This window comes from Helicoverpa armigera, chromosome 16, assembly GCF_030705265.1.
Source record: "Helicoverpa armigera isolate CAAS_96S chromosome 16, ASM3070526v1, whole genome shotgun sequence".
NCBI lineage: Eukaryota > Metazoa > Arthropoda > Insecta > Lepidoptera > Noctuidae > Helicoverpa > Helicoverpa armigera.
The window spans coordinates 6,939,487-6,962,271 of NC_087135.1; the positions used below are offsets into that span (position 1 = coordinate 6,939,487).

Below are 22,785 nucleotides of genomic sequence, written 5' to 3' on the forward strand. Positions count from 1 at the left end.
CTAGTCACACATAAAGAGGACATCACTACTCGCAAGCTTGCGCAGCAGTGGCCTGTTCCTTTGGTTGTTTGGTTGGCATATTTTGCCGCCTGGTTGGTGCACTCTACGACCTGTCACTTGACTGAATGTCGTGTCGGTATCGACTGTCAAACGTCAAAATATAAAAATACTGCTCATTTCAGTGTTGTTTTGTAGGATTTTTTTGGCTATTTCAGTATTCCTTTAAACTGTCTGATAAGTTTTTTTGACTGAACTACCCAGTCTCTTGAAATCTGTATACAAAACTATTTTCTAAATCGAATTATAACCTCAAGAGACGCTATCATGTCTGAAGATAGCTCAGTAAACGCAAAGCACCGCATGTTGGAATTGTTTTCCGAATTAGATGAGGAGGAAATCGACAACATTGAACAATGGATATGCAATCATTCATACAGGAAGGGTATGTATACATGCAGATTTTTAAAACTCAATATATGTTCTACAAATAACACATGTGTTTTTTTACAGATTTAGAACGCATCAAAGCTCTGCAAAATACAGAGAAAACACTTATAAAAATTGGAAACTCTATAAAGAAAATTGTGCCTTTTGAAGCAGAATTGCCATCGGAAACAATAAAGCCTCCGACTATTGGGGACCAAGCAGATTGCAATAAGATAAACACCTGCCATGTGGACGAGTTTCTGTATGATGATGATGCTGTTGATAAACTCGTTAAAAAAGGGAAATTAAAGAAACATTATTGCACTGACTGTAATTCCCGAAACATACAAGTAATTATATTTTAATTCTGTTCTGACTTCAATAAAGAACAAATTCTGAAAAACAAGAATAGAAATGCATACATTAATGTGTGTTCTTGGTTGTATGCTATGTATAGGTTTTAAAACTTTGCATTTGTTATGGTTTCAGGAGTTGATATACATTTCTCATTCAATGTCTTGTAAAGCACTTCAATATATATTCAAAGTGTTGTTACCAAGTGACTTGGAAGAAAAACAGATTTTGGATGTTGGCTCTCGCCTAGGAGCAGTCCTTTATGGTGTAGGTATCAATTTTTTTAAAGACTAATATTAAATAGCTTATATTTTATAGATAGCCAATAAACTATTTTTTTATTTTTCAGGCGTATTACTTCTCTAATGCAGGCACAATTGTGGGCATAGAAATGAATGAAGAATGTTGTGATGTTCAAAAGAGAATCATTGAGCAGTATACTATGGATGTTAATAGGATAAGAGTTGTCCATTCTGATGTAATGGAAAGGAGTGATCTGGTCGCAAATTCTGACATCATTGTTATAAATATATTGGAATTCTTTGTAGATAATGAAAAACATAAAGAAATGTGGCATTTCTTTAAGAAATACATTAAAAAGGGGAGCTATCTAGTCTGCAACAGAAGTATGACTGACACATTAGTGAATCTTGATATATTTGAAGAATTCATGGACTGGCTAAGTGTTTGCAAACCTAATCAATTAGAAAATGAAATATTTTTTGATGTTGAAGATTACAGTGAATTATACTTGTATACAGTGAATTAAAACTTCTGAACATAACTGTTTTTTTTTATACCAACAAATAAAGTCTGAAGCACTCACGCGAATGTGGCTATTGTATGTTACATACAGCCTTTTTATCGTCCCACTGTTGGGCAAAGGCCTCCTCTCACAGGGAGAAAGATTGAGCATTAAACCACCACGCTTGCTCGATGCGGGTTGGTGATTTCAGACTTCATAGGCCAGGATTCCTCAAGATGTTTTCGTTCTCTTTTTGATCAGCCATTAGTAGGATATACATAGAAAGTACATAAGAACTTATTATACTTGCCGGACCGGATCGAACCCACACACATACATGAGAGCTTTTACCCACTAGCCCACCAATGAGCCCACCACACGTCTTCATGACAATAAAATATTGAGATTTCAAGACAAAGTTTACAACTACTTTTAGTCGTTTCTGTTAATCGACTAAAATTGCTTAGTACGGCGTTTTTCATCGTGCTTCGTTCTGCACCACATCACTATAAGAAATATCAAAATGGCGTCGAAAAGATAAAAATATTTTTTCCATTGAAGATTCAGTGAATTTTATCTGAAAGAAATTAACGCCTTTTTAGTATTACGCAGAGGAGGACTGTAGTTTATATTCATCTTAATGTTTATGTACTGTAAAATAAGGCAATACAATGTGGCACGAAGCAAGGAAACAAGAGCGAATGATCCGAGGGATGATTGTTGACTATCGGCGAAGGGCGGAGCGCCGAAAGGATTTTTACGAAAAGATTGTGAGCCAATCGTTTGTTATGTGTTACTTATTTTGCTGTAAATCATATCCTAATACAAAACGTGACATATTTGTACTAAATAGTTCACCCTTACCATACAAAATCAACTGCTATTATTATGGTAAATAATTGTTTTAGAAAGCGGAGCCGACGCAGTTCCTTCAGCTACACGGACGACCATGCAAAGTACACTTGGATCCGGCAATCGCTGCCGCAGGAGAAGGCCCTGCCATCATGTTAGTATTCTTCATAATCCTTGCCTTAATTAAATTTCTTTACTTACTCCTGGCAAGTAGGTATTGCAGACCAACCTTTTTATGAACTTGCCCCTCCCCTGCAGTAATCAGAATATTACTGACAGCAGTAAATTGTCAAATTGTTACTGCATAGATCATATCTGTCATAATAATCATCTTTCTTCACAGGATGCCCTGGCAAGGAGACACCAACAACATGATAGACCGTTTTGATGTCCGTGCCCACTTGGACTACATACCTGAAGTGAGGAACCCAGACATACCACCTGGAGAGCTCAGTCCAGAAGAAAGACAGTGCAACTATGAGAGATACAGGATCCTCGCTCAGAATGTCTTTCTTGGAATAAGTGAGTTCCAGAATTTATTTTATGCAACATTTATTTTTGTTAAGTTGCAAAATTGCATTTGATGTACTCAATGTAAATTGTTATATAAGAAGATACTTGAATGTAGTATATATTTCCAGGTGAAGACAAGTTCCTACAACAGCTGGCTATAGAAGAACAGTTTGGAGTTACCATAGAAGAAAAAGAGCAACAAAAAGAAAAGCTGCATGAAAAGAAGGGAACCGGTGCTGCTATAGGATACAATTATAATGACCCAGGAGCACAACCTTCTGGTTCTAACGGTAGATTCAGCTTTACTGTTATACCTCAATGTGCTGTGATGCTTGACGGCTACTTATGTCTGGTCACGGGGTAGTATACTCTACGGTCTTTTCTGGGTATTCTTATGGCATGCAGTATTAAATTACAGGACCAGAGACTAAAAAAGTGGAACAGAAAGATTCGGACGATGATTCAGATCTGGAAATAATTGATGTCGACTTGAGCATTGATGTGAACAAAATGGAGGCTTCACAGGTGAGTTCAATTCATATTTAAGTAAACCTATTTTATTTAATTAATCTTTATTTTTCTGCCATAGTTATACTGATAAAGTTATTCAAAAACATTCAGTAGTCCTCTCTCAAGTAACATATTTTAATTTATGTCAGGTGGAAAGGTCACAGCAAATGCACCAGTAGGTCCCATTGTGTATTCACAATGAACAGTAACTGCTAGGCTATTGTTCACAATTACCCAAGCATCCTTCACTAAATAACTAAAATAACCATTCCTTTTCTGTCATAAAAATTGCATGATTATTGTTTTTATGATATCATAGCAATTTATATAAAAATATTGCTTTTTATGCTCAAGCTATAGTAATGCTATAGTAATGGTTTTCTAGATAATTAATGAGTCTAAAGCATAATGAGAATTTGTATTATGAACGTTTTTGTAAGCACTTCCCACTCAAATATGTACAACCTAATTGGCAAAGGAATGGAATTTAAATGTCGTGAATTTTGCTAATATTGTCAATCTGCATGACCTACTTTAGTAAATGGTTTTGTAAGATATATTATATTTGCATGTGTTTCTACATTGTAATTTATTATAGTGTATAATTAACATCATTTAAATGTTAGAGTTTATTATTTGTAAGCATTAGATTCTACTTGTTTTATAAACTGGCCGTTTTCCCGCGGTTTCACCCGCGTCCCGTGGGAGCTACTGCCCGCACCGGTATAAAATATAGCCTATGTTACTCGCAGATAATATAGCTTTCTAATGGTGAAAGAATATTTAAAATCGGTCCAATAGTTTTTGAGTTTATCCATTACAACCAAACAAACAAACAAAGTTTTCCTCTTTATAATATTAGTATAGATAAGACACATCATCCCAATATTGTTAACGCTAAAGAGTGTGTTTGTTACAATTTTCTCATTACTACCTATACTGAACTTTTAACTGGGTGTGTAAAGCAGTCTTATCAGTAAAATCGCAGGAAACAACTTAGATCCTATCAAATAAAGCTCTTACTTAGTGGCGGCTCGTACCTAACTTTCGACAATAGGTTAGCTCGTATACGTAATACGCACTCCTCGCACACATCCACCACAAGCTAATACCTGAAAATGGCTATTGTGCAGCAACTGACGCTTTGTTCCGAAATGCCATTTAAGTCACTTACTTACTATATTTTTTGTTTATCTGAATCGAAGTAACTTAAAAATCCTTGCTTACGATACGTTACAATTTAAAATTCCTTGCTTACGTCACGTTTTGCGGAGTCCAGGCTCACGAGTTGAACGGCGTGGGGCCGCAGTTCGGGATGGCTGGCTGCGATCTCTTCTCGTTCCTGACGGGCGACGCTGATGACGCGGAACATCAGAAACAACTGTTGCGAGAAGAGAAGGAGAAGGCCATGTTCTCTGGCAGAAAGAGTAGGAGAGAGAGACGGGCGCATCGGTGAGTACGCGTATTTTTATTTTATTTTTATTTTATTTTATTTATTTTAAGAAGGCTTACAGACTAATAACATAATATGTAACAAAAATATATTTTCCAGTTGCTAATAACAAGCCTCCACAGATATATGATATTAACGATGAACTATTATATAACTATTTGGTTGTCATTACGTTTTCTTTATCATTTAAGACTGATCTTGCTAGTAGTTTTGCTATCTATAGTTCAGTATCTGCTCTCCTCGTGAGAAACTCTTGAAAAAGGAATAAGGATATCTAGAAATGATATGACAGTAAATGAGAGAAATGGAATTACGAAGTAATCAATATTGTTCTTGAAAGAAATGGTATTAACATGTAAAAAATACTTGATAGCTTTTTTTCACAAAGTTATGCATTCAAGTTGAACAAAGAATCGAAACTGTCCTTATTGTTGATCGTAATTGTAAACTATCAATAAAAAAAAGTAAAATATCAATGATATTTAAGTAACCCATAAAATGTGCCATCATAGTATTAAATTAAGTCTGTTATAAATTATATTAAATAATGGTAAAAATATAATAAATCAAAAATTCCAATTTCACGCTGACGCAAGAAGTTATACTATTGAGGCACGCAAGTAAGGCCGTCTCCTTGTTATTGTGTTGCCAGTATTCCTGTGGTACACTCCGTTTGAGTAGGCTCTTAACTAAAGGTAAACAATCTTGATAGGACCTTTTACACAAATACATACTGAACTTCTTCTAAAAAAATGATACTTTCGTTTTTACAATGATTTTTGGCCACATTTTATTTTTAAGTTACTAAAGTCCCACTCAGGCTTCGCACGGGATAACAGTATTTCCCTCTATGTATTAAAAAACCGCATCAACATCCGTTGCGTAGTTTTGAAGCATACAAAGGGGCATAGGGACAGAAAAGGCGACTTTGTTTTATACTACAGATTTGGTAATGGCAAGATTGTTAACCTTTAGCTAAGTGCCTACTCAAATGGAGTATAATAAGGTTTTATTTGCAGTGACAAGAAGCTTGCAACCCGGGTCGTGAGTCCGCCGAGTTACGCGGCACCGTCGTCGATGCCGGCTCGCTCACCCAGTTGCTCACCCAGTAGGAGCCCTTCGCCTGATGCGGGAGAGAATATACAGTTTATCACGTCTTTTGGAGGAGAGGAAGAAGAGAAACCTCGTGAGTTACAAGTTGAACAAGTATTGATGTCTGTAGACTTACATTGGAGGGGCAGATTTATGCCTTTTCAATTTGGACCCATCCTTTTGTCTCTTCCGTCTAATAAACATACAGTTGAGAAAACCCTGCTCTTCCTCACTACGTGCTAAAGATCTACTTACTTGTAGTTTAAGGAATGATAAAATATTGTTTTTGTCCACAGCAACAGTGGCCAAACCATTGTATGCAGATAAAGTTAAACAAAATCTGAAGATGTTATATGCTGATGTCGCACGGAAACCTCGGGGCCGGTAAGTCTCGCTCTCTTATACTCATATAATAGAGATTAAAATGTAATATAATTTCTTATTTTCAAGTATATATTTTCATTTTTAGACAACCATCACCCCATGATCGTCGCTTCCGTCAGATAGGGCCGAGAGGGCCTAACTCAAGGTCGAGGTCGTTCTCGCGATCCCGATCTCGATCGCGGTCAAGGTCACGGTCAAGATCGCGTTCTTGGCGGAAATCCCGTTCCAAGTCGTCTCGATCTCGATCCCTGTCTTCGTCTCGCTCGAGGTCATACAGCCCCTACAGACGGACTAGGTCAAGGTCCAGATCACGTAATCGTAGAAACAGATATTCTCGAAGCCCAGCAAAGTTTGTATTTCACACCTATAACTCAATCTTCAATGGTTTACTCGTATTTGGGTCGAGACTAATTGTGTTTGTATTTTCCAGTCATGCTAGTGGCTATGCCAAGCGTATTAACTCCAGGTCGATGTCGTTTGAAAGGTAAGCTTATTTTGAATTATATTGAATGGCGAGGTGAGTCAGATGAAGGAGCCGTTATTATCGATAACTATCGATTTCTCGAGTAGTAGAGATAAATATCGATAGTAAGTAATGTTGGTGTTGTGTTTCAGTGGAGATAAGGGTGGTCAGAGCAAGCCGGCAGTGCCGCGGTACTACGGGCGGCGCAAGGAGGACCACTCCTCCAGCGAACTGTCCATAGACTCCGATTCCAGTGAATCTGATGACGACGCGAAAAACAAGTAAGTATTATCCAATCAAAGGTGTAAGAAGGTTGAAAAATATCCGGAAATGTATTCATCATTCTATCAACACAGACACATCAACCTACCTAATATATTTGCTGGTTGAGTAGAGAATTCATGGTGGTCTAAAACAATGGCAAACAATAAATTTACGTCACATAACTTTGCTCCTCTGAAATCAGCCGTGTGAGAGGCAAAGTTATTGAACGTGAACTGTACTCAAAATCAAAAGTTATTTATTCAAAGTAGGCTGAAAATCAGCACTTTTTGGACGTCAAATCTACAAAAGACAGCCCCCAAAACGCCCGCCCTTCACTATTCCTATGTGTTTTTGCTGGGAAGAAGTGGCGAAACAAACTCCCCAGCAAGTCAAATATACTAACACATTATGTTTTTCCATATATCAATAGCATGTTCTTGCCCAGTTTGCCAGTCCATCAGAATAGACAAGGCTTCTAGTTACAATAAAGTCAAACTTATTGTTAATTGCTTTATTTCATGTCCCTCCAACATTGCCTGACAATCTAATATTGCGCCAGCTATAAATAATTATTTTAACTAGCCACTTATTATCAATTGCTATTTGAAATTTATTAGCCAAGAACAATAATAGTTACCTCTTTTAGCAATTTGTCTGGGGTTCTATACATTTATATTCTTGTACGATCCCATTTATGTAAGACTAGGGCACCTAATCTCAGTGGATTTCTTGAGCTTGGAAGACCCCCTAAAGTATATTAGTGACTAATTTATAAATTAATTAACTTGAGCAATTTTGGTCTGGGCTGCATGTAGGTACTATGTTTATAGTCTTCAATTCAAAACTGAAACATGCAATTTGTTGACATTCCAGAATGGCGGTGGGCAATAAATCCAATACAAACCAGAATCAGTTACGATTGTCTGGATCCAGCTCCAAAGTCAGTAAGAATCATTTGCTTTTATACATTTGTTCTGCTTTCATTTTAGCACCTTACGACATTACAGCCGTAGTTTGTTCAACAGCAGATTATTTCGCTTTTTACTATCCGTGATGCGAAATTTATTGACTACATGAAAGTTGACAAAACCTGCTAAATTCCTGGTTGTATGTTTATTTGATTGAACCCATGGCGTTGTCTTGCTCGGTTAATTTGAGATGATTGTTGCTTGACTATCAACCTATTGTCTTACCTGCCGTGTCGTGTAACATGAAACTGTGATGGTATAATATCTTGTTCTCATTTTACTGTGCAGAACTTATACTTATTTCTCTCGAATTATATTTACCCCTGAGTGTTGTTTATTTGAATTTCTTAACTCCATTTTGATACAATTGATCAAATTGATCGTATTTTAGAAGAGAAGAAAAATAAAATCTTATGTTATTTTAACAACTACGTCGAAAGCCATTACAAAAATATATTTATTATAATCATCTGACTAATGCTTAAATTGTACTACATATTGTCTTTGTATACCTATCGACAAGTTCACACTACATTTCACCCATAATATCTACGCCACACAGGAACATTTTGTTTCATACACCTTTAAATCATAAACATAAGTAGAGTCCGAACAAAAAACTTCGAAGATAGTTCGCATTTCATATTTGTTAATCTGCGTACAGTACATACGAGGCGTTCTCACTACGCGTATGCACATACTCAACGATCCTTAGTTCACTATCCGCTTAATCGACTAATCGGATGGGAACGCCCAGTCAGTACTGTAGTAATAAGTAGTTTACTTCGTCGTTATTTCGTGTTATGATCGGGTCAAAAATCGCTACTGACAAATCGCCACAACGTATTCGTTTTTTTATCAAAATTGCTTTAAAATTCATTTATCTTTTTCGTGTATCGAATTGGTATAATATTGATTCACAACCACAATATAAACATTCCTAGTTTGTATAAAGTTTTTCTGTTGCATATCAGTCACATTCAAACAGCATATTACTGAAAAAGGATACTTACGCGTTCTGATATTCCTGAAACACGACATATTTTTTATTTTCATTAAATCCCCGTTATTTTCAGCGGTAAAAGTTGTTTTGTTTCCGTTACTTTTACGAGAATCAATCTCAGAAAAGAGTTGATTCTTCCATAATTGATCATCAAATTAACATGATGAATTTTGCAGGGACCGTCGCGTGAAACACTTTCACTGAAGGAAAAACTCAAGAGGAAAATGCAGGCACAATTATCAAGGCAGCGTGAGTTTTATATGAGCATAGAAGTCGTTTCAAACATTCATAAATTGTACATTGAAATTGTATAAATCTTTTAATATGCACATATTTAAAACGCTTATGAATATTTTATCTAATGTATTGGACTGTCTAGCGATAAAGCAGATGGTAAATAAATCATGGTGAAATAATGTTTGTAGTATTAATTTGTTTATATTTGTGTATAGTCCGCGCGGATAAGCGAGCCGAGGCGGAGCGGCAGGAGCGCGAGAGCCGGCGCCAGGCGCGACGCGACGAGGAGATGAGGGAACTCGCCATCAAACTGAGGCGCAAGTCTGTATTTTGTATAGATTCGACAGCACGAACAATTACATTTTGTATAACAATTTTTCGTTATTTCACCCAAATAAATTCTATTTTTTATATACACAGAATAAAACTTAAAATACCAGCATAAAATAACTTTGCCCCTCTTGAGTCAGCCATTTTCACATACATAGATGCTTCGCAAATTCACAACAGTCCAACTGGGCCAAGTTCTTTGACCTTCATCAAGTGAAATTAAATATATCGACTGGGGATTATTTCATGTGTATTTGTCTCAATGTCTCTTTTCAATAGAGGTTTTTGTTTCAGGCAACGCGAAATGCGGCACCAACAAAATAGAAGATCAAGTGAAGATGATTCTGATAGGAGTCGCAGTCGGTCGTCTTCAAGGTAACATTTTGTTATTTTGTATTATTTTGCATTTTGCTATTATATACGCTTATAAAAGATACGATTTTACTAACAATACCGTTACTGATTATTTTACTTTTCCCTGCAGGGAATCTTTGTCAAACGACAAGAAAAGGGATGACAAAAGTAAATCGCGGAGCATTTCGCCGCCACCACGCATACCAGTTTGGGAAACTTCCAAAGAGTCCACATCAACGTCACAGAGGTCTAGACCATCAGAATACGGAGAAAATTCACACTACGCAGAGAGGAGGCGTTACCAGGAACCAGATGCAAAAGAAGACAGGAGAAATGACGATGAAAGGCCCCCACACTATTCTAATAGATACGATAAGTATCAGAATCGCGAACAAGGGCCTAGATATGACAGTTATAGTCGGTATGACAACCAGAGTTATAGCGGTGAAGGCAGGTGGAAAGAGGAAAGCTATACTCCCGGGAGGAGGAGGCCATATGGACATAGGGGAGGGTACAAAGGCCATGGGTTTAGGCACAGTGAACACGGAAGCCCTTCACAGGATTACGACAGAGAATCCTCAGATGCCTACACAAGGAGCAAAGTCAAACTTGTAGATTATTAGATAGACGGTATTCAAATGCGTTAATGCCAAAATAGTTAAATCTATGTAGGTATTCAAATGTTAGCTGTGTAGGATGTTACGTAGACGTTTACTTTCAACATATCTTAGTTAAGTTCGTAGGGATTACCATTTGTTTTTATGGATTTTTGTTACACCCTAAATTAATTGTCGAGTATTTATGGCAACTGTTTTGCAATAAGTAGGTGTACGTTTTTGTAATTCTTGTTGTTTTTATTTGATTCTAATAATATCTTATTGGCCTTATTTTCTTTCATTGGCCTATGGTATTTATTGTCACTGTCCCTATTTCTACAAAATAAACTGTATTTTTGTATTTTAACACTTATCTGGTTTGTGTAGCAGCTCTTCCCATTTGTATATTAATTTTACCGTAATATAATGATGTATTGCACTACTGCCTTGTTTTATTTAAAACGTGATAAACGGTAACACAAAGCTATACTAAGCACTATCCAACTTCAACTATCATATACTAATTTAAGACTGTATCGGTTCAGTAGTTTCGGAATCCTAGGGGTCCAAACAAACGAAAAAATCCTATTTGTAATATCAGTACAGATTGCAAGAGTGCTGGCATTCCACTACCGTTTTCATTATCGTATTCAGTTATTATTTTCTGGATCAAAGAAACAAGGAGTAGAATAAATATTTATTCGTACCAATACATATTCATTTGTGATTTAGTATAAAAATAAATTATTTAAAGTCTAATATAAAAATAAGAATCTGATATCATAGTAATCTTACACTTTGTCTTATGTATTGTAAATGTAAACCTACAGTTAAAGTTTCTCGGGCTAAAATATCATTTCGATATTGAACATTCTTGCTTGTACTTAATTCATTAAGTGCCTTATAGATATTGTTATAGAGAAAGGATCGTAACAATGAGTATTTCTTATCGTAAAAATAGTCAAGAAACACTATTATATTTACCGATGGGATATCTATAAACTATAGTTATACCACCGTGTCCCACGTAGTACATACTTACTTGATGCGACTGAATCTTCCATGAAACGTTCGCACAAAACACCTTACTCAGATAACATTGTTTCATACCCTTCATCATATCTTATATGTTAAGGATTTGTTCCACTGGCAAAGAGACTTTTCATAACCTCTTACAGACGCAGCGACGCTGGTTCGAGTGAGGACAGAAATCTCATGAGACTGATTCATAAAATATTTCCAATTAAAACTCTTCAGTCCTTAGTTCCAGCTAATCACTGAGTGTGTCCACGTCAATATCTTCATTGTCATCATTGGTGGAATCTGGGTCTCGTCCAGGTAAGCCCGTAGTGCCTGCTATACCACCTCGACCTTCTTTCGTGTGCCGCCATTTCATGCGACGGTTTTGAAACCACACTTTTACCTGTGAACAATAATACAATTCAAGATTATGGCAGAAGAGGATGTAGGTAACCGCGCGTGCGTCGCGGATATTTTTTTTATAGCCTGCGAAACTCGACTCATAGTTTTCTAAATTGTGGAAAGAATTACTAAAATCTGTTCAAAAGGTCCAGAGATAGGTATCCCCTACAGTCCCACAAACTTTATTGCTGGATAAAAAAGAAGAAAGTAGACTAAAACAGCTGGCGTTCGTTACTGGGATCTTTTGGGTAATAGGTTACCTACATGTTACATGTTACCAGGGCCTGCCTAGCACGGCTAGGTACGGTTAGCTTCGGAAGACATGTCCGCCGACGGCTTCAATACTAGGTCCCTCACTCAGGGCCTCTCAGAAAGTATCTTTACGCGTTCAGATTAATCATTATAGTAATAAACAGTATCATCCTCAGTTTTAACTGAGTATAATTTGTGGTTGGTTTGTTATATGGGCATCTCCGATCCTTTGTCTCAAAGTGGTTTCGTTGTTTTCAGGCTACAGTCAATGAAATAATTACGTAGCGCTTTATTAGCGCGAAGCCACCGCTCGGCGCTACCCACCCGCTTAGCCCTTGGCGATACATTGTCAAAAACCATATCCGAATTCAAATGTTTTGTAACGATATGGACAGCTTAATCGTGAACGGTCCAGGGGCTGCAGTTGGCGGTATTTCTAATCAATGAAGTTGCTGGAGCTTCAAATGGGTAGAAAAACCCTTGGATCCCACTTTCCGTGTAAGTAAAAACTAGATAGGTATAATTATATGATGTTTCTCTTGGTTTTACTTACCTTCGTCCCGTGGAAACTACTTCCCAAGGGATATGTACCTATCAATAGTACCTATAACCATTATAATTGTAGCTAAATTATTAATTAAAGTTTCGGGCAAAAGATTTTCGATTTCGTCAATGTACAATTCAGTGTTTGATAGCCAAGCTTCCTCAATAAACATGTGGAAAGCAAAATGCTACTTTTTACCGGGTGCGCGAAACATATCCTACGTGAGCGGGACGCGAGTGATTCCTCTGGCGGAAGCTATTTCATTGATAAAAGCTTCAGGCTGAACTAAATAGTTCGCAGTACGCGTGTTTTGTTAAAAAATTTGAGGGTAAAGCACATTTAAAAACAAATATGTTATCTAACCTGCCTAAGAAAATCAACCTTTTCGTAAAAAAAATAGGAATGTAAAATCATATTTATAATAGTGACTATACCTATCTTTACAACCTCTTTTAAATATAAAATCGATGAAAACTTTCTTTACTGGCCGATCTTCATCAAAATTAGTGAAGGATGCCATTATTATTATTATAAATGTATGTCTCTTCCAGACCTCGGGACTATAGAGTCCCGGATTTTTGGGAGGCGAACGTGGGGCCGAAGCCAACACGCTGAAGCCCTTTTGAGACAACTTTAATGAAATGGTGACACAAAACCGACGATTATCCCTGTATACACTATAGAAATGTACCCAAGGACAATCCCCGGTTCTGTGCTAAACTATTGCTAACTATGGATGAAAACTACTTGGGCTATTGTGATGGGATGCTAATGGACTAGGAATGGGGTAACTACGGGAACTATGGCACCTGCCGATGACAATGTATTAAATACATGTTAAAATGGCAGGTGGAGACTCGCCAACTCACTTACTGGGCCCCCGGGAATCAGTCACTGAAAAGCAACAAGAGGGCAACAGGGTTATTATTATTATCTTGTATGTCTCTACCAGACCTCGGGACTATAGAGTCCCGGATTTTTGGGAGGCGAACGTGGGGCCGAAGCCAACACGCTGAAGCCCTTTTGAGACAACTTTAATGAAATGGTGACACAAAACCGACGATTATCCCTGTATACACTATAGAAATGTACCCAAGGACAATCCCCGGTTCTGTGCTAAACTATTGCTAACTATGGATGAAAACTACTTGGGCTATTGTGATGGGATGCTAATGGACTAGGAATGGGGAAACTACGGGAACTATGGCACCTGCCGATAACAATGTAATAAATACACGTAAAAATGGCAGGTGGAGACTCGCCAACTCACTTACTGGGCCCCCGGGAATCAGTCACTGAAAAGCAACAAGAGGGCAACAGGTACATGAGCGGCTGAGAAGGGTGAGGATACCTCGGCGGACTTTAAACGCAGATCACGCGCTCCCTGTGGGTCCAGCATCACCGGCCCACTCGCCACTTACCACGAGGCACCTACCCTCCGAGCATTGCTCTAGCGACTCCACTCTGACCGGCCGGTGAAGGCAAGCCAAGAGGCGGGAGACCTATCCCCCGTCATGCTTCACTCCGGCAAGCCGGAGATGGGGGACAGTATACTCTCCCTGGAGCACTCGGATATATGGCCCCGCGGGGTCGCTACTCCCCGTCATCCGCCTCAGATGCCCTGCGGGGCTTATTATTATTATTATTTTTAGCCCATACTGTCCCACTGCTGGGCAAAGGCCTCCCCATCTTGCTTCCACACTTCTCGATCTTTCGACCGAGCCCACCAGTCTCGACAATAGGCGTCAAGGTCGTCACGCCATCTCTTCCGGGGCCTACCCCGCCTGCGGTGTCCATCCTGAGGTGTCCACTGAGCGACGATAGTGGCCCATCTTTCCGGATGCATTCGGCTGACGTGTCCGGCCCAGTTCCACTTTAATATTGCCGACTTTCGGCCCACATCAGCGACTCCCGTTTTGGAACAAGGATGCCATTAAAGTTTCTTTTTTTTTTCATTTCTTTTTTTCCGAATAAACAGCGTTCCAATATTTTTTATAGCAAAAACAGCCAATGATGTTTTCAACAAGGAGCTCGCTATGCTTGACAACCTCTTTTTGGGTGATTAAATCTTGCTTAAAGTTTTATAACTTTTTGTTCCTATTTGACGATTTATTACACAATATAGCTACGGGATTTAATTTGTGCTAAAATGTTTCTCATAAATATTTACAATTTTACATGTTGAATTTAAAATTTGCTTGATTAAACCAAAAAGCTTATATTTCTGTAAGTTTATTAACTTTTTGTTTTGCCCCGGTATAAAATCGATCTATCTAAATATTTCCCTTTAATGAAAACCTTCAATAATAGTTTTTTTTTTTTTTTAATATTAGTGCTTCCTTTGGGTTGGTTGTATAAATGACTTTTAAGTATATTAATGCGCACAAGTATGTTATAGAAACCAAGAAAGACTTATTTTTCACATATCGACAAAATTGAAAGATAGTCAAAATATGATAGTCAATCTGTTAAGCATATTTTATGCCTAAATCCATCGAATTTTGCTCTGCTCGAGCTCTGTCAAAAAGCTCCCCTAAGGCTGCCCGTCCACCGGAGCGGAGCTAGGCTGCGGAGTGGAGAAACTGAGAAATATTAACCAATAGGATTGAGGAGCGGAGATTTTGTGCAATCCTATTGGTTGGTTAATATTTCTCAGTTTCTCCACTCCGCAGCCTAGCTCCGTTTCGGTGGACAGGCAGCCTTATCCTTAACTTATCCAGAACAAATAATAAAAATCATACTTGAGCATCAGTAAGTCCTAACGTGGCCGCCAGCTGTCTCCGATCCGGCTTCGTGATATACTTCTGTATCTGGAACCGCCTCTCCAAGCCTTTGCGTTGAAGGTTGCTGAAGACCGCTCGGGACCAGGAGCGCTTTCTCTTGCCGCTAGATGTGACGTCACAGCGGGGCGCTGACGGCTGCGGCGGTGATGATGATGGGAGGGGGAGGCGGTATACTGGAAATAAATTAGGTTGTTAAATGAATGCTTCAAATGTGAGCGTTTTTTGTGAATGTACCTAAGTAACCGTTACAGATATAAGCCATTAAACTGAAAGATATAAAGCCTTTACTTATGTGGGCTTACATCCTTTGAGAGCTTTGTGTAAAACACCGAAATTTCTTACAATTAAAACTCGATAAACTCTAAAAAGAGCTTTTGGAGTTGATCAAAGACATTCAAAATTGCATTGAGGTATGTTTTGACCGCGAATGATAAGATCTCGCCTTATAAATATCAACTTAGATAAAATATCAGAAAACCATTTTATATTAGATATTTCCTCTTACAGTCGACCTTAATTTAAGTGTCCCGTGCATCGGAGAGCACGTAAATGTTGCGCCTGATCTCTCTCCGGTCGTGTCGGATTATGAGAGTGAAGGAATAGTGAGTGCACCTATGTCTACGCAAATGCCTGTGCACTATAATATATCTTCTGCGCAGTTGGCTAATCTCCTTACATGAGATCCGCCGTCGCCGATAATCGGCTAAGAAGACATGTTGTAAGAAATGGGTAAGGTCAGTGGCGGCCCTAGGGGTGTGCGAACTGTGCCATCGCACAGGGCCTCGCGCTCAGGGGGGCCTCGCGCTACAACCCACACTTTTTACCTTTCCTTCTAACTTGATTAGAGTACCTACTTTTATGTCCCAAAACTCAAAAATTTTCGCGCTCGCTACGCTCGCGACTTCACCTTGCACTGTTGTTTATTATACAAGTTTAGGTGCTTTAGTAACCCAAAACTTCTAAATTTTCGCGCTCGCTACGCTCGAGACTTCACCTTGCGCTGTTGTTTATTTTACAAGTTTAGGTACTTTTGTAACCCAAAGCTGAAAAATTTTTGCGCTCGCTACGCTCGCGGGTGCTTTACTTTGCCCTTGGGTTATTTTTTTCATCGTGTTTTAGCCGAAGCTAGAAGGTAGCGCCGCTTTGAAGTCCTTTTATTAACAAGAAATTTACGACGTTCGAACTACTCAAGTCACAATCTTTCAATACATAGATGGCGCTTGAAAAAGCAGTTTTTTCGAGGCTTAACATTATTAAAACATGTTCAAGGAATTCGATGACACAAGATCGACTTTCAGCCCTTGCTATTCTTCCGATCGAAGGTGACGTTGCTCATTCATTCGATTATTCTGCTTTTAAAGATTTTAGTCTTTAGAAAAGTCGCAAGCATCAGATCATTTTAATATTTGTTAATTTTGTGATTCTTTATACATATATAAACTGTAGTAAAAATAAAATTTTACTAATTTGTTTAACTTGAGCATTTCTCCTCAAACATGACTATTAGCTAAATCAAAACACCAGCTTACTCTCGCAACACATACTTTTCACGTAGGACAAAGGGCCTCGCATAGACCTGCCGCACATAGCCTCGCATTGGCTAGGGCCGTCGCTGGGTAAGGTAAACTATTTTCTTTAAAACACGAGGCATATATGAAGAAATATTTACAGTGGTTCGGAAGTAAAGCTTTGCATGCTTGCGTTAAGTCGCAAAATCCAGATTCTTAGCACCTATCCTTTGATACTATACTTAGTTGTTTTTTTGACTTTACTAATAATATTTGTCAATTTACATGAGATTGACTTATTTCCTAAGATAGTATTTTATGTGGGAAGGTCTGCTGTCAAGTTCGATCAAATCGGAAAGAATTTTAACGTTATACGGAAATAGTTATTTGTTATACAAGAGTGCAAAGTTGAAGGATTCTAAAATTGAAACACGAGCGTAGCGAGTGTTTCAATAATTAGAATCCTGAGCGATAGCGAGGGAATCAAAAGAGCACAAGGTGAAAAATCTTTGCACTCGAGTGCAACACGTAACTTTTCATCCCACCTCATCGAGGAAATTTAAAAACAAAATGGCGCGCACATATGAGTATCAAATTAAAAAGAAGTACCTATTAAAGTTCACTTATTTGAAAACTCAGTTTAAAAATGAAACGAGGTCAAAAATCTATGTAAAAACAATAATAAAAATTACTTAATTAATTGAATAATTATTTTAAGCAGTATTTTATTTGTTTAATATGTATTTGTTTGAAAAGTCTTATCAAGATTGTCACAAATGGAGTATTGCACACGATGTTCTAAGTTCAAATCACTTTGCCGCTTATCAAAGGGTAAAACTACTCTTTCCGAGATGGTGGGATGAAAAATATATTTTTATAGGATTTTACTTGGACAAAATGTGATAAGTGATATGTGTTGGTCAATGGATTTATTTCTGTCATTAATTCTCCGTCTATTTTTCCTGAAGGTAAAATATTAATCGTCTTTTGGTTTCAGCTAGAAAACTTTGATAATCACTAATATAATCATCCATTATCATCATATCAGACAATTGCCGTCCACTGCTGAACATATGTAAATGGGTCCTAATATCGCGGGTAAACTAGTATCAAATAAAATCATTTATTTCATTTGGGCCTTTACAAGCACTTATGAACGTCAAAAATTATAAATAAGGTTGATTCTAGTTGGCCATTCCAAAAGTAGCTTCCTATGGAGAAGAATGGGCAAGAAACTCCATGGTTATGGTATATTTTTCGTTATAACTGATGTATAGGTAATAGTAAACTTCGTTACGTGATAATCTATACCAATATTACAAAGCTGAAGAGTTTATTTGTTTGATCTATCTCAGGAAGTACTAGTTCGATTTGAAAAATTCTTTCAGTGTTAGATAGCCCATTTATCGAGGAAGGCTATACTTTTCATCCGGGTGCGTGCAGAGGTTACCGCTGAAACCGCATAAGCTAGTGATACAAAAGGCCTTTTTTAATATAGGTAAGTGCATGGAATATAGATATACTTACCCGGTTTTTATTAAGTAGGTGTATCTGCCTTAAAATGTTAATCCTTGTGTTACATAAAGTTAACAAATTATACATTCATTTACTTTTTCACAGGCAATTATGTTAGACAATTAGGTAGGTATAATTAAATCTATTATCTATTTTAAGATAAGCTTAAAAATTAAATAAATCACGTTAATTGAACTCTTAATAATTATTTTTTACTCCGTCAGGGATCAATACAGTTGAAGTTATTTTATAACTACTGTTTCCCGCTGTTCTATCAGAGTCCCGACGGAACTACTTCCCGCATCCGGAAAGAGGAACTTATCTATTTAGGTTTCATTGTAATCAGATCTGCAGTTTTGTGCTTGCAAGCGCGACAGCCGACAGACAGACTTATTTTCATGAAAATAATTTTATAGAGCAAAAGACATCAACGGAACTATTTTACTCAATACTTAACTATTTGATTGGTAAGGAAAAATACGTTAGGTGTTTTAATGTTTCCGACATCAAAGTAAATAAGTAAGAAGGTACCTGAAATAAAGTAGAAAGGAAAATTGTTATTTTCCTACTACAATTCAATCTACTACGTAAAATTGTATAGAGCAAAAGACATAAACGTAGCAAAATAACGTGCTTTATTATTTAGAAAACATAATTATTAATTAGATACAATATAAAACTCGTCAATAATTACATAATTAATAATGCAAGTATGATTTTGAATAAAATAAAACTCCACTGATCAAAACAATGAGATAATACTTAATTAAGATTTCCTAGAAGTCGGTTTAAAACATATTTATCTGTTATAAATTTTATTGATTTCTAGGAAATCTTTTTCGAAGATCTAATTTAAATTAAATAGGTATGCAGTTTCAAATGATAATGAGAATACTACTTTTTGTATTATTTTCCCATAATCAAATATTCATATACCCAATATTCAAAAATTCATTCAAAGTAATAAATAGAGTTCCTTGTTTTGTTTCGATTACATGCAAAAAATTAGATTTGCTATCCGTAGAGAAAGATGTTACTAAGGTGTTACTTCGAGGGGATAAGTTCGTCTAGTCTAGAAGGTCCTTGAAAAGAGGCAAAGAGCTTATATACTTATATATTATATCATCTTCGTCTAAAAACTTTCATGGGTGTTTATTACAAAGTTTTTAATTTTATTGCGTCTTATTGCAACTCATTTGAATAAACAATAAGAAGAAATTAGTGAGATGGCATCGTATCTAACACTCATTTTAAAAACTCTTAAAAAAATATAACAGATAAAAAATATAGCTATAACTTAAATAAACATTTACAATACATGAAATCTGCTCTGTCAAAAAGTCTTCTTAATTCTTCAGTCAATAAGCCTACCAAACCAATACCAGTAACAAAGCCTTTAAGTTCTTTAAAGTTATCCGTCAACAAACATCACAAAAAAAAAAAAAACACTAACGAACCAGTGGTAGGCCTCAACGCTGGATGTAAATGCGAGTATGGAAGCGGCAACGGCAGCTGCAGCAGCGGGGGCTCGTCCCTGCAGCAGCGGTACAGCGCAGCCACGCACCCCGCGCACGGGGGCTCCTGGCTCCGACCCACCTCCGTCACACCACTCGCCCGATCACCATCATTGTTCCCCAATATACTGTCCACACTAAACTTCAGCTTCGTCACAGACGTAACGTCACCATTCAACGAAGTCATTCTCACTTAACTCCACAAACGAACCTTCTGTTATGAAAGCAACTGAAAAACTGACAAGCGTCGCGCCTCTGTTATCGGCGCAAGCGCAGGCTGGGGGCGTGCCGATGCTAATGGAGCGTTCCGATTGGTCGATAGATATTGGGCGTTGCGGCCGCGTTATGGAGTGAGCCAGCATTGACTGATCGTGATGGTGCCCAACAACTGCACTTGTTTACAATAAAATGCCTCTTTATGTGTTTTATATGACTTTGCACTTTAGATTTCATTTTATTGCCAAGGAACTTACGTCATTTTTCAGTTTATAGGATCTCCTCAAAAATAATACTACATCCTACAGTTATTTAAAACTATTAACCGGACTAGGGCTACCTAAACTTATTTTTGTTAACGACAATAAAACAATGAAAAACTTTTTAATGTATTTTGGTCGAGAGCGACCATTTGATGGAAGTGCTTTCGGTTCTACTTTTACATTTATTCACAATCCGATTAGGTACTAAAATAATATTTCAAGCATGACTGTCTTTAGAAACTAAAATTCTTCACGGATCGATTTATTGTAAGAAGTCTGTAACAAAAATATTATTTTATTATTAACTTAAAAAAGTAAATGCATAGATAAAAACTGCCAACACACTAATGAAATAAAGATGCTCGGATGAGCGAAAGGAATAAACAGACAGGACAGAATGCGAAATGAATAATACCTATCATAAAAGGTGATCATGCCTTCGACTTCCTACTTTACTTTGCACAAATGTGCAAAGAGGTTACAGTTACAGAGGTACAGTAGGAAAAGTGGTGAACGAAGAAGGTGTAACCAACTAGATCTATATCTAAATCATTAAATCGTTACCTACAGTTGAAATATTAGGGGTTAAAGTATGAAATTGCCGTTTTATTCTAGTAGGTTTTTGAATTGCCATAGAGTCTTCATGGTTTGAGGTTTTCGAATGGAACTTTTTTCACGTGGTTTCTGTGATGTTCTTCTTTTAAAAAATGTGAAACATTTGATTATCGATGTTCAATTGTTTTTGTTATTCAACTTAAACAAGAAAGATGGATACTGCGAAAATTTGAGTAATTTTTGAATATGAGTTCCGACGCGGGATTGAACGGCAGAAACAGCCCGCAATATCAATGCTGCATTTGAAGAGGTGTCTGCTAAAGAACGCGCCGTGCGATTTTGGATTAAACGCTTTCGTGGTGGAAACTTCGACTTGAAGAACGAGCCATGAGAAAGACCGCCTGACAGGTGATTAACGAGAAATTAAGAGAGACGGTGAACGCCGATCCTAGTCAAACTACCCAGATACCCAGCCGAACACCGAATAATGTTGAAAAAATTAGCAGTAAAACAGCCACGACTCATGAATCGACCTTCACCGCTATTGCTCCATGACAACGCGAGGCCTCATACAGCAAAATAAACCGTTTTAACTCTTCAGGAACTGCAGTTGGAAACTATTCGTCTTCCTCCATATTCGCCAGACCTTGCTCTAACGGACGACCATTTTTTTTGTGATTTGGACAATTATCTACGTCACAAGAAGTTTCTTCCCAGGAGGCAGAACAAAATTCTTTCACACTGTTTGTGCAGTCTAGATCCTCAGAGTTCTATCGTAAAGGCATAAATGACCTTCTTATTAGATGACCGCAATGTATAGATAATAATGGCAACTATTTTGATTAAATAAGTTTGTTAAAAATTAAAAAAAAATACAATTTAGGTTTTCAGTACAAATCGGCAATTTCATACTTTAACCCCTATTATCTAAGTATGAAGAGTGACATTGAATTGGCCCTGCCTAAAAACTTAAATGGGTATTAAAAGGGCTAGTAAAAATATATTACCTACCTACAAATATATAGGTATTGCTGGAAAATATGTACATAGATAAACCCAAGATGCAGCCACACGGGCTGGTGGTAGGCCTACCTATGTACCAACCTTAATTTCATCTAGGATTATGCAAATCGCGTGAAAATCCCTTCAGCATTATGGAAGTTTATCGTGAACAGGCGCCGCTAGGTTCCTTTTGGGTATGCATACCTATACATATTTAGAGTAATTTTAAATCATCAACAATTTACCAGTGAAAAAGCTACTTAACAAAGTGCAAAGTGCGAATGCAGGAAACAAACACACGACGGTTGTTCCATAATGTTTCTACGAAGATGTGAAAACAGCACTTAAATATACAGCCATGATTAGAGGAAATTGCTTTATACTTGTGAATTCAATGTGAATTCAATTAAAACAAATTACTTAATAGGTTACGATTTAACAATATTCAGCATCTATAAAAAAATACTTCTTAACCTGTAAGTTCAAAGTTGCATTTAAGCTCCAGCCACTCTTTCAGGACAGAGTGTGACTTTTCAGTTTTTAAACCATTTGTTTTCTGAGATGTACCTAATAATATATTTACTTAATAAAAATTCAAAAATGAATATTTATAATATTTTAAAAGAACTCTCTAGGCATATTTACACAATCGCGTAGCCAGATGGAA

The 22,785-nt window shown here is 37.3% G+C and overlaps 3 protein-coding genes across 6 annotated transcripts; 2 read left to right on the forward strand and 1 right to left on the reverse strand.

Annotated features, from left to right (window-relative positions):
- The first annotated feature begins 114 nt into the window (after nt 1-114).
- LOC110378752 (uncharacterized) lies at nt 115-1,564 on the forward strand. The gene is made up of 4 exons (XM_021338138.3): nt 115-442; nt 511-776; nt 916-1,047; nt 1,130-1,564. The coding sequence occupies exons 1-4, from the start codon at nt 325-327 to the stop codon at nt 1,547-1,549; spliced, it is 936 nt and encodes a 311-aa protein (XP_021193813.1). The 5' UTR covers nt 115-324; the 3' UTR covers nt 1,550-1,564.
- A 467-nt stretch (nt 1,565-2,031) lies between these two features.
- LOC110378739 (CLK4-associating serine/arginine rich protein) lies at nt 2,032-10,986 on the forward strand. Of its 4 annotated transcripts, XM_049844135.2 has the most exons (17): nt 2,032-2,295; nt 2,434-2,531; nt 2,721-2,899; nt 3,019-3,180; nt 3,309-3,415; nt 4,680-4,852; nt 5,450-5,473; nt 5,873-6,039; nt 6,242-6,329; nt 6,415-6,678; nt 6,760-6,813; nt 6,945-7,073; nt 7,930-7,996; nt 9,204-9,276; nt 9,480-9,585; nt 9,889-9,969; nt 10,079-10,986. In XM_049844135.2, exons 1-17 carry the CDS (start codon nt 2,197-2,199, stop codon nt 10,569-10,571), a joined length of 2,364 nt encoding a protein of 787 aa, XP_049700092.2. In that variant the 5' UTR covers nt 2,032-2,196; the 3' UTR covers nt 10,572-10,986. The 4 variants fall into 4 exon arrangements, with proteins under 4 accessions (XP_049700092.2, XP_049700088.2, XP_049700090.2 ...); XM_049844131.2 differs by having other exon boundaries at nt 6,415-6,813; XM_049844133.2 differs by having other exon boundaries at nt 5,453-5,473; nt 6,415-6,813.
- A 405-nt stretch (nt 10,987-11,391) lies between these two features.
- LOC110378742 (homeobox protein DBX1-B) lies at nt 11,392-20,358 on the reverse strand. The gene is made up of 3 exons (XM_064038577.1): nt 20,026-20,358; nt 15,504-15,718; nt 11,392-11,967 (listed from the first exon to the last, which is right to left on the reverse strand). The coding sequence occupies exons 1-3, from the start codon at nt 20,267-20,269 to the stop codon at nt 11,815-11,817; spliced, it is 612 nt and encodes a 203-aa protein (XP_063894647.1). The 5' UTR covers nt 20,270-20,358; the 3' UTR covers nt 11,392-11,814.
- Nucleotides 20,359-22,785: the final 2,427 nt, after the last annotated feature.

Coding starts and splice junctions, on each gene's coding strand:
- LOC110378752 (XM_021338138.3), top strand. CDS start 325: ATGTCTGAAGATAGCTCAGTAAACGCAAAGCACCGCATGTTGGAATTG. Junction 777..915: donor GTAATTCCCGAAACATACAA/GTAATTATATTT, acceptor TTATGGTTTCAG/GAGTTGATATACATTTCTCA. Junction 1,048..1,129: donor TAGGAGCAGTCCTTTATGGT/GTAGGTATCAAT, acceptor TTTATTTTTCAG/GCGTATTACTTCTCTAATGC.
- LOC110378739 (XM_049844131.2), top strand. CDS start 2,197: ATGTGGCACGAAGCAAGGAAACAAGAGCGAATGATCCGAGGGATGATT. Junction 2,296..2,433: donor AGGATTTTTACGAAAAGATT/GTGAGCCAATCG, acceptor TAATTGTTTTAG/AAAGCGGAGCCGACGCAGTT. Junction 9,586..9,888: donor GCCATCAAACTGAGGCGCAA/GTCTGTATTTTG, acceptor TTTTTGTTTCAG/GCAACGCGAAATGCGGCACC.
- LOC110378742 (XM_064038577.1), bottom strand. CDS start 20,269: ATGACTTCGTTGAATGGTGACGTTACGTCTGTGACGAAGCTGAAGTTT. Junction 15,719..20,025: donor AGCGTTGAGGCCTACCACTG/GTTCGTTAGTGT, acceptor ATTTATTTCCAG/TATACCGCCTCCCCCTCCCA. Junction 11,968..15,503: donor TAGGACTTACTGATGCTCAA/GTATGATTTTTA, acceptor TATTGTTCACAG/GTAAAAGTGTGGTTTCAAAA.